The following is a 12,111-nucleotide window of genomic DNA, read 5'->3' as shown; positions in this document are numbered from 1 at the left end:
TTTAAGTACAGCCTTATAGTATTACTTCCAACTCACAATTTATTAACTTCATGTATATCACTTTATTTCCTTTCTGCTTCAGCTCTATATCACCATAATTATCTCCAACTCACAATTTATTAACTTCATGTATATCTCTTTATTTCCTTTCTGCTTCAGCTCTATATCACCATAATTCAATTACTTCTTCTCCTGTACGTCTTAGTTTCTCATATCAATATTCACCTATCCCTTTCTGGCTTAACATAACATAGCCCTCCTTCTCTGTCTCCTCTCAATTTCCATCTACCTCAAAATTCCCTCAATTATCCACATATCACCACCTTATCCTTCTCCACCAATCAGCAACTCACACACTAACTTAACTCTTATGCCTCTCCTCCAATCAGCAAACACCACACAATCCTTCTCTGCAACACAAAAACTCTGCTCCACTGGCTTCACACAATAGCTTCCTAAAACAAAAGAAAGGTTCAAATAGTGAAAACAAAGGAAAAGTAAGAATGACTTGCAAAATATATACACAACTTTATGTCACTTGTGACATTTACTCCCCTCTAAAAGAATAATGTATCAACATTTTCTCCATACCGTGACGGGTCCTATTTACACTCGACTTAAATAATCAGCTCCTACATTTTCACTGCCTTTAATCGCCTCTATTCGGAACTTGTACGGTTGTAGAGCCAGGGCCCATCTCATAATTCGCCCATTGGACAATTTCGCTCTGTGCATAAACACAAGCGGCTGGTGATCAGTTTCCAACGTGAAGTTTCGTCCATATAAATAAGACTCAAATTTTCGTACACTCCATACAATGGCTAAGCATTCTTTTTCCATCACTGAATATGCTTTTTCTCGAGGAAGCAGTTTCTTGCTAGCGTACGCCACGGGAAACTTCACGTCACCATACTGCTGCATTAGAACCGCTCCCACTCCATATTCGGACGCATCTGTTCTCAAAATAAAATCTTTGTTTAAATTAGGAAGGCATAAAATTGGAGTACTGTTTAATTTTTCATTAAGTTTAACAAACGCACTTTCCTGGGCCTTCTCCCAACATATTCGGTTAGGTTCCCGATTCTTCGTTTTGTCGGTTAATGGACAAGCAATCACAGAGTAATTAGGAATGAACTTTCTATAGTAGTTGGTCATCCCAAGGAATGACCGGAGTTGTTTCTTTGTTTCTGGTTGTTTGGCTGACAAGATGCTTTGTATCTTTTCCACTCGAGGTTGAACATGTCCTTTCCCTACCACATGGCCAAGAAACTCGATTGTTTCATAACCAATGAAACATTTGCTTGGTCGAGCAGTTAGATTGGCCCTGCGGAGACGTCCAAACAATTCAGACAAACATTTCATATGTTGATCCCAAGAAGCTGTGTGAATTAGAATGTCATCAATATAATTAAGTGTATTATCCATTCCTTTGAGTAATTTTCTCATGATACGACTGAAAGTAGCCGGTGCATTGACTAAGCCGAACGGCATGACATTAAATTGAAACAAACCATCTGGTGTTAGAAAGGCTGTTAAAGGTTTTGACGCTTCATCCATGGGAACTTGCCAATACCCTTTACTTAAATCTATCTTAGTAAAATAATGATCATGGGCCAACTTTGTGAACAGTTCCTCTTGGTCCGGAATCGGTTCGGCGTCAAAAACTGTAACCTGATTAAGTTTTCGAAAGTCCACGCAGAATCGATTTGACCCATCCGGTTTCTTTACCAATACTATTGGAGAGGCAAACGGTGCCCCTGAAGGCTCCACTACACCCAAATTTAACATCATATTTACCTCATCCTTAATGGTACCTCGCAACGCATGTGGAAGTGGATAGGGCTTGGAACGGATTGTACCATCAGTTTCCAGCTTGATTTCATGCTGCCCAAGTGTAGTCTTACCCGGTAAATCCGTCAGTACATCTTTGTAGTTTCCGATAAGTCGGTGCACCTCATGCTTTAGTGTATCATCCAGGCTTTCGTTGATGTGGATGTCGGCTGTTGTTTCTTTTGCTAGTAGAGGGTGGAGCTGTAAAAGATTCTCATTAGATAGATGATAATTTTGGTTATTTGTAAATGTTTCATTAGGTTCGCATTCAATAACAGCTGTGCTAGCTAATTCAAGGATACCAGAAGGCTCGGATACCCCTAAGGCAGCACTAATGTCTGCGGTTCGCTCATAATACTTTTTCAAGAGATTGGCGTGAAATATTTTGAATTTCCCGTTAAGGTCAATTTGGTAGTCTAGATACCCAAATTTCTTTACAACCTTAAAAGGACCTTTCCATTGAAGCAATAGTTTGTTTTTGTCTGTGGGTAATAAAAGTAGTACCTTATCCCCAACCTCAAATTCCCGGGACTTACTCTTTTTGTCATAATATTGTTTGTACCTGACCTTAGATTTTTGTAGATTCTTCTGAGCCATCTGACAGGTTTCATGTAGTCGTTCCCGTAAATCCATAACGTACTGGTAGGTGGTTTTTGTTTCTGGTGTTTCGATTTCTTCGGTCCACAATTCCCTTAGGATGGACATGGGTCCTCGTACGGTACGGCCATATAACAGTTCAAAAGGAGAAAACCCTAAACTTTCCTGTGAAGATTCCCTAACCGCAAAAAGTAGTGGGTCAATGTAACGATCCCAATCAGTAGGCCTTTCTGCACACATACGTTTCAGCATTTGTTTGAGTGTTCCATTGAACCGTTCGACCAAACCATTACAAGCTGGGTGATATGGAGATGTCATTACCTGACGTATAGACAACAACTTACTAACTTGCCTCATGACTTCAGATGTAAATTGTGATCCCCTATCGGTAAGCATTTCTTTCGGGATACCAAGTCTAGAGAAAACACCAACCAAGGCCTCAGCAACCCGTTCAGCTTCAATATTTGGTAGAGGCACTGCCTCTGGATAACGAGTAGCAAAATCTATTATTGTGAGTATATAACGATTACGACCTTTAGACATGGGGAAAATGGGACCAACTATATCAACGGCAATCCGTTCAAACGGCACCTCGATCAAAGGCATGCTTCCTAGAGGCACTTTCGTAACTCTACCTTTTTGTACAGTTCTCTGACAAATGTCACAGGATCGACAATATCGAGTAATATCTGCAGTTACCCCAGGCCACCAAAATGTTGTCAACACTTTATCTGTCGTCTTTTTTACCCCTTGGTGTCCTCCTAATAAGGTTTCATGGGCTTGGCGCATTACCTGGCGTCGATAGTCAGCTGGCACTACTAGTTGGGTAAACTTATCCCCGTGTTCAATATTAGGAGAGGAAAATTGCCTATATAATAGGTCTTTATGATAAATAAACCTAGCCTCGGCTTGTTTGTTACTCACAGTTGTAGTTTGTTTCTCTGCAAGATCCTTGAATTTTGCAAGGCTGATATCTTGTTGCTGGGCGGTTTTCATAATTCCCGCTGTGATGATTTGCTTGTGTATTTCTGTAGTTTTAAGTGTTCTGAATGGTTTATCCATAGTGTTAGCTTGAGACCGGGTAACAACAGAACATCCTTGAAGATTTCGCTCTGTCCATGTGGGATCTGGATTTCCTGGTGCTCGTACTCCTGCAATATTACCTAATATCAAGTCATAAATAGGGTTATTCATACATAGTGCATACGTCTTTCCTGAAAAAAATGGAGTATTAACATGTATTAATGCAACCGGTAAGTTGCGGACCGTGCCATCAATCAGCACACAGGTTTTCTCCTTACCAGTAAGTTGTTCGGCTGATACCAGATCTTTCTTCACAACCACCCCACTACAGCCACTGTCACGAAGAACAGAGACGCAGCGTGACCCAACACAACCTGTATAAACGGGCATTTTACTAATTGAATTATTTAGAGCCGCTGTCATAATTGGAAGACAGTGCCCACATTGAAGAGTGACCTTATCACCATCATTATTTATACAACATTGATTTAAAGACTCTGACATTTTCGTAACCATACTGGCACCCACATCGGGAATTTCTTCTTTGGCTTTACATTCGTGTTGTTTTGTACATTTCTGGCAATCAGACTCTTTTTGTGGTGAAGTAGACAACCCAGCGCAACTGTTGGCGTCCTGTCTACAATTTCTGGCAATATGTCCTGTTTTTAAGCATCGGTAACATTTTGGAGGAGAGTTTGGCTTATGCATAGTTGAGGCTCTGCAATTTCTAGCTAGGTGACCTACACGATGACATATAAAACAAGTTGGACTACGGAAACTAGAAGGGCTTTGTGATGAGGATGTACTGGGAACATTATTAGAGGAGAGTTGAGGAGAATTTGGCTCTTTTTGTTTAAACTCTATTGGTTTACCAAATAATCCCCCACGAGCTTCCAAATATTGCTCCGCAATTTCAGCCATCGCTTGTATCGTTTTCGGTTGACGTTCCCTTAGGAACAGAGCTAGGTCCTTCCCACACCCATCGGTAAACTGCTCTCGCAGCAATAAATCTTTTAACCCCTGAAAGGTTTTTTCCCCCTCTGCTAGGTCAATCCACCTATCAAGATAATTGCTTATCCTCGCAGCAAATTGCGGGCCGCTTTCTCCGTATTCGGGCTTAGCTGTTCGTAACTTATGTCGAAATCCATCGGCGGTTAACTGAAACCGTTTTAGAAGAGCCAATTTCAACAGTTTGTAATCGTTAGCTTCAGCTGACGACAACCTGGAATAAACCTCGAGAGCCTTCCCAGTTAGTAGGGCACTTAAGTTAACCGGCCACTCAATTTCTTTCCACTCCTGACTAGTCGCATACCGTTCAAACCTTTTCAGATAGGCATCTAGGTCATCTGTTCGATCATGGAAAGGGGGTAATTTAGGTTTACTGGCCTTAACCCGTGACTCAGGATTGGGTAATACTCTACCACCCGGCCGTGCCCGATTCTTTTCTTGTTCTAATTGGATTTCTAACCTTCGCATTTCTATAAGATAGGCCTGTTCGTTTTCTCTCTCTTTTTCTTCACTCGCTCTTTTTCTCTCTGCTTCGTCCCTCTCTAGTACCTCTCTTCTCTCTCTCTCTTCCTTCTCTAGTGCCTCTCTTCTCTCTCTCTCTTCCTTCTCTAGTGCTCTCTCTTCCCTGTCTCTGTTTCGCTCCATTTCTTCTCTCTCCCTGTTTCTCTCTTCTCTCTCTAGTGCTCTCTCTTCTCTCTCTCTGGCAGCGTCCTCTCTCTTTTCCACAAACTCTCTTAATTCCACTCCATCTAACCCCAACGCTTTCCCTGCGTCAACAATTTTAGTGAGATCCATTTCTTAAGAAAAACAAAAAAATATATATATATATATAAGTATCCAATATAAGTATACAGTATGCCAATAATATGGCAAATAGACAATCCAAGAATCACGTACAATTGTTTCATCTACCAATGTTCACGCTAGGTTACAAAGTTTCCCGGACGAGCCCCCATAAATGTCACACAGCCGCAATTACGGCTCTTTCGGACATGTAATTGCCGGTAACCAACGATGAACAACGGTAAATAGCCACAACTGTACACATATAAATGTAAAAAGTAAAATTTAATAGTAATCTTTGACAACCAATTCTTTCTTTTATAATTCAAACCCCAAAAAAAAACCCCACAAAAAAAACCCAACCAATTCTCAAACAATGATACCGTATACCTATTCCCCACAAACTTTATGCAATTCCCCAAATTTCCCAATCCTTCCAAACAAAATATCAACAATCTTCTTATTTTTAAATAAATCCCCGAAACCCCCCTTTCAAATACAATAATATCACAAGATGAATAATTAGACAATAATAAATGTCCACAATATCGTTCCTTCTTGCCTTCTCTCCTACGCTGACACAAAAACAAATTAGAAAGATAAAAGTTACAACGATTCTGCAACTAAACAACTCCCACGCCTCTGCTCCCGTTCTGCTTGTCTTATCAATTATAATTCTTCCTATTTTCTGACATATAAATAAATCAAATATAAAGTTAAAATGTTTCTTGATGTCGTTCTGCACTGCAATCCGCTCCCCGACCAATTATTTCTTTCTCCTTTTCCACGTAAAATAATATCAGTATCAATCCAGTTACTCTTCAATATTTCCCAACAATTCTTTACATGCAACAACTTCTGCTGTTTCCAACAGTTATTTCTTCCGTCAATTTACATTCACAATTTTAATTAATCCTCAGTAATCTCAACAATTAACAGTTCTACATTTAAGTACAGCCTTATAGTATTACTTCCAACTCACAATTTATTAACTTCATGTATATCACTTTATTTCCTTTCTGCTTCAGCTCTATATCACCATAATTATCTCCAACTCACAATTTATTAACTTCATGTATATCTCTTTATTTCCTTTCTGCTTCAGCTCTATATCACCATAATTCAATTACTTCTTCTCCTGTACGTCTTAGTTTCTCATATCAATATTCACCTATCCCTTTCTGGCTTAACATAACATAGCCCTCCTTCTCTGTCTCCTCTCAATTTCCATCTACCTCAAAATTCCCTCAATTATCCACATATCACCACCTTATCCTTCTCCACCAATCAGCAACTCACACACTAACTTAACTCTTATGCCTCTCCTCCAATCAGCAAACACCACACAATCCTTCTCTGCAACACAAAAACTCTGCTCCACTGGCTTCACACAATAGCTTCCTAAAACAAAAGAAAGGTTCAAATAGTGAAAACAAAGGAAAAGTAAGAATGACTTGCAAAATATATACACAACTTTATGTCACTTGTGACACTGGGACAGGAATAAAAGTTGTATATACGCCGCGACATTTATATTCGTTACAAAATGCAAATGTATTCAATAACATGTGTTTGTTATGTTAAAAATTAAAAGGTTTTATGCAAATTAAATAAGTTTGTGGCATTTACGTATCGGGAAAAACAAAAGTTTTCTTTTATTTCTAAAGGTCATCCTGTTGTAAATATAAAATTGAAATTTAGAATAAAATAAAATAAATTGAAATTATGGTTGTGAAATTTTAAGTATCGGACAAACAAAATGTTTTATTTTATTTATAAAGGTCATCAATAATTAAAATCTATTTCAAGTAAAATGTATTCGGTAATTGTACAAAAAAAAACACATTTGATTTGATTTAAAATTCACACGATCATAGCACAAGAAAATCAAAATGGTTTTAACAATTAAATCTAAGAAAAATTAAAATCAAAATAATTATGAAAATGGCAGTCTTATCAATACAGATATACCATGATTGACACAATTCATGAGTGAGTGGCCGAGCTGTTAAAACAGTCACACAGTAATTACGTAGCCATAATATCGACACGGGTTCGAAGGCTCACTCGCTCCGTTGTACGGTAGAACAAGTCTTCTCGGAGAAGCTATAGTTTAAGCTCATGCGCAATTTAAAGAGTTACACACACATAGCCAATGATCATAACTGTTCAAATTTATTAAATACCTAACACCTTATTTTGTTAATAAAGAGGAGTGAGTTTACAAATTCTTAAATTATCTCCTATTATATTTATTTTATTTATTTATTTGGAATTACACCTTTAGATCGGTGGCACACTTTGCACAAATGTCATGCATCCTTCAAAATAACAATAAGCCTATAAAATATAACAATTAATTAATTTACATACAGAAAAGTATAAAGGCAAAAACAACTATCAACCCCTATCCTATCCCCCACCATAACCAATTGTAATCGTTACATACAGTAGTAGTAGTAGTACTCTATTTTCCTAAATAAGTCTTTAAGCTCACTGGAGAGTTAATTCCATAAGAAAATTATTCCTTTATTCGATAAACACATTGATTTTAACGTAGTTTTTCTTAAATTAATATTAAAATGTTCTTGCTGTCTGATATTATATAGGCCTATTTTAGGCCTATGGATGTTTCTGTTTAGTTTAATACCATAGAATATATGAAGAAGTTGTTTTCTATGGACTTTGTACATTATTACAGCATTATTTAATTGATTACATAAAAAATATGTAACGTTTCTTAAATGAATAAAAATTGGTTTGGTGTTAGTCAAATCGTCAGCTATAGATAATTATAAACTTTTTGGTAACAAATGCTGTAATGTATTTTTATAAGTGTTACGCCATGTCACAATAAACAAATAAATGTATGGTAATCTATATATTATAAATTATGGTTAATTCTGACATAGGCGAGCACAATGCAAAAACTTCAGTACAAATCTCCGCCTTGGATACCTACCTGATCTATCTCAGATGTACCGCGAAACGTAGATTTGATAACATTAGTGTTCAGTTCGACGCTATTGTTCCATATTTCTATCTTAGAAAGATATTATAAAGAGTTTTTTAACCAAATTTATGATTTCAACAGTAGATTTTCAACTCAATTTCAATTCTTCGCGGTCAAAGTAATTTCCGGGTTTACGATAAGTTCACCTTGCAACAACCTGGTTTCAAATATTTTCTCTCTTTTATACACCAGGGAGAAGTTAAAATAACAGATTTGACCCTAAAGGTGAATGGAAACAGGCACTTTCCATCAATCAATACAGTGTCCCTTTGGAAGACGAAAAATAAAATCAGATAGTAGGACTGGAGCTTAAGTTGGCCATAGTCATAGCCATTTCAGTTTTTTGTTTATTTTAAAACATACCACGCGTGTGTGAAGGTACAGTAGTTAAAAAATAGAAATTATACTGCAAATTAATAAAGATCAAATTAAATGTACGCCATAAAGAATCGGAATATATTGTGGGGAATAGTATTATAAAATTACATAGGGAGATTTGATGATTAGACATTTTGTTTAAAATCGAGTGAAATCCCGATAGCTGAGTTTTATTGAGTAAGCTGGCAGGAATAACTGTAGGCTATCTTCCTGTGTCCCGTTAGGACCGAGATGTCTGCCCATGTTGCAAGCCGTAATGTATTCTTTCTTGGGCCCACTCTGTCACGGCAGTTAGTTTCAAAAGATGTTTAAATTAAATAATGTATTAATAATTATTAGAATGGTATTTATTTGAATAAACGCCTCTCCAATAAAACATCACCTTGAATAATAATCCCCCCCTCCCCACCCAACCCAACTATCTAATAAACGTCCATCCACATATATATAACACAATTATACTATTTGTAGTCTTTGCCGATCGTGCTGATCTGGCTGCACCATCACTGTCACCGTAGTCGAACTTTCTTGAACTCTGTAAAAGTAAAAGAATACAAAACTTAAATAGATAATTTTGTTGGTGGGATGAGGTTGTAGAGGAAATAGATTACTTACATCTACGCTGTACACGATTCCTATAATACCGAATGGAATACAGCATAATAAAGTCACGAGTATAGCTGAAATCAGGTAATTGTTAGGTCTTCTCGCCACTATACGGGAAACAGATTGCATGACAAAGGCATTCTCTTTCTCTCCAATGTACACGTACACAAATACACTCTAATCGATACTCTTATTGAAAAAAAAAAAAACAGGTGCAGTGTCAACAAAAAAAAACCAAAACAACGCATCATCTTCAAATGGTAGTCAACACCGCTCGTTCAAGCTGGAAGTTGATTGGCTGTTTGGGTCTATATAGGTTAACTTGCTCACCGTGCATTCGTCAGTAGTCATCATGAATCATTGCGATATGGACATGTTTTTAGAAAACCTATTAGCGTTCGATTCAACAGACGATGACATATTAAAGACGGCAATGTTGGAATTGCAAGACCCGGTCGAACCAGTTTTCATGGAGTACCAACAAGAAGATGATGTACCACCAACACAACAACCACACCCATCATCACCACCACCACCGACGCCGCAAGAATCAACAAAGGCAAACACGATGATAGATGTTCAAGGCAGTCTCGGTAAACTAATTGCTTTCTGCGATGGATCTGACCATACACTACCACAAGCATACGGTCGAATGATCGGATCTTTGCAAAAGGCAAAAGGACGCATGCACGAGATGCCTATGTTGTTGATGTGTACGGACGGTGAAGAACAGTACGCGGTTGTTGCAAGTGTTCTGGAATCATCGCGACTTGTCGAATCCACATTAGAAAATCAAGTTATGAGTGTACTTGGAGAAGACAATAGAAAAAAAATAATGCAGCAATACGGTAGGAACAACGTGTTTATGAACGTTTCTTCACGTAATAAAAACTGTGTTGCTGACTTTGTCGGCGCCGATGTATCGACGATGCCCGTGCCGATTTTTGACATAATCAATGGCGACGTGAAACGTATTTGTTTCTATATGGCACTCGGCTGTCTCTACAGTCCACAATGCGAAGATGATGTTGCGTCGTCGTCGCCGATGAATGGCATTCGACTTAGAACTCCAAATGGAGTTGTCTATACGGCCGCCATCATGCCGATAACTGTAAAACGACGCATGCGACTAGAGTTCACTCTGGAAAACGAATTGGACAACGGCAAACTGAAAGAGTTGCAAATGACGGTGACCAGCAACAACCGTATATTCTTATTGGATAAAAAAGAAAAAAGAACATATCACTGCGGTGCGGACATGAAGTATCCCATAACTTTACACGGTGCCTTTTCCACACCGTGCACATCGGAGAAAAAGAATGGTGTGGCCACCGCCATTGCGAATATTGCCAAAACCAATTCTATCAACAAAACACTATTTGCTAGATTTGTGGGACGAGCGATCGAATCACATTCAAGCAGTGATTGGACTGCCATAGTAAACATTCTTCAGTTATCAGATCAAATGACGGTATTAAAAGAAAAGGAAAAATGTGCGTTCAAGCGAAAAAGAATCATAGAAGATTCTATAATGGACAAGTATCCATGGATGCATCGACGAGAGGTTTTATGAGCGATGTAAATAATCTACCCTCATCTAACATTGGCATTCAACAACTCGTAAGCCAATTGGAGCAGGCACGCCAAGATTTGCGTGAAACCGAAACAAAACTGACTACTTTGCAAACACAATTCAATACCATGTTGATAGAATTCCAAACCCATATCACCAAATCGGAAGAAAGAGAAATGAAATATCAACAAGTAATAGAAAATTTGCAAAAACGAGAAACCGACATGGTTTCTACGTTTCAAGACAGTTTGCTTTCGATGGCCGATACTTTGCGGAATGAGATGCGCCAACAGCTGACAAAACGAAAGCGTCTTCCTCAATGCAATATTAAGAAAAAACAACGAATCCATTGACTTTAAACAAAAAAAAAAAAAACATTGTTGTTGTTTTTGTAGTAGTAGTAGTTTATTTTGTATTAGTAATTTTTTATTGTACAAATCAAATTGTAGTAGTAGTAAATAGTAGTGATAATAATAATTAAACGTTTGAAAGAAAAAAGAAATATTGTGTGTTTTTCTCTTTTCTCTCTTTCTATTTATAATTTATTGTACATACAAATCAATGCAATTTTTAACGTTGCGTCTACCTCAATATAATAGTAACAACGAATCCATTAAGAAAACTAAAAATTGTAGTGTATTAGTAATCAATTCAATGCCGCAATAAACATTGTAGTAATAGTAGTGATAATACAATTAAACGTTTGAAAGAAAAAAAAAATATTGTGTTTTTCTCTCTTCCAACGCGATGACGACGACGACAGAATGTTATGTGATTGTGAGAATGTTGATGAAGAAAGAAAGAGAGAGAGAGACATGGATTCGTTTGCTTAGACACCCATGGATATTGAATGTTGCATCATCAGCACTGTCTGTTATTGACTCTGTTTTTAATAGCATTGGTCGTACATTAGGCGAGATTATTAAAAATAAACAGCATTCTCCCATTTACAAACCAAACAGTAAACAAACACCTGTATAATAATAAACTATGATTCTTGAAGTCAAAACTATCGCTATTACTTTGTTGACAACCATATTCTGCATAACGTTGATACTCGTCTATGTGTCCCGTGGAAGAAATAGCGCATGGAACGAACGGGTTGTATGGCATCAGAGGACCGTATGGAGATGAGAAAAAACAACGAATCCATTGACTTTAAAGAAAACCAAAAAACGTTGTTGTTGTTGTAATAGTATTTTTATTTTGTAGTCGTAAAAATCTACCCTATTTTTTTTTCAATCGAATGTTCTCGCCTTTCCAATATTGGAAACTCGTCACAACTGGCATGGTTTTAAAG

The 12,111-nt window shown here is 37.5% G+C and overlaps 1 protein-coding gene across 1 annotated transcript; it reads right to left on the bottom strand.

Annotated features, from left to right (window-relative positions):
- Positions 1-606: 606 nt before the first annotated feature.
- Positions 607-5,253, bottom strand: LOC144837311 (uncharacterized). Its single transcript, XM_078692361.1, has one exon. The coding sequence runs from the start codon at positions 5,251-5,253 to the stop codon at positions 607-609; it is 4,647 nt and encodes a 1,548-aa protein (XP_078548487.1).
- Between the last annotated feature and the right edge of the window lie 6,858 nt (positions 5,254-12,111).

The sequence above is a fragment of the Antedon bifida genome, chromosome 3 (genome assembly GCF_963402885.1).
Source record: "Antedon bifida chromosome 3, ecAntBifi1.1, whole genome shotgun sequence".
NCBI classification, from domain to species: Eukaryota; Metazoa; Echinodermata; class Crinoidea; order Comatulida; family Antedonidae; genus Antedon; species Antedon bifida.
This window is presented reverse-complemented; position numbering and strand designations above follow the sequence as displayed.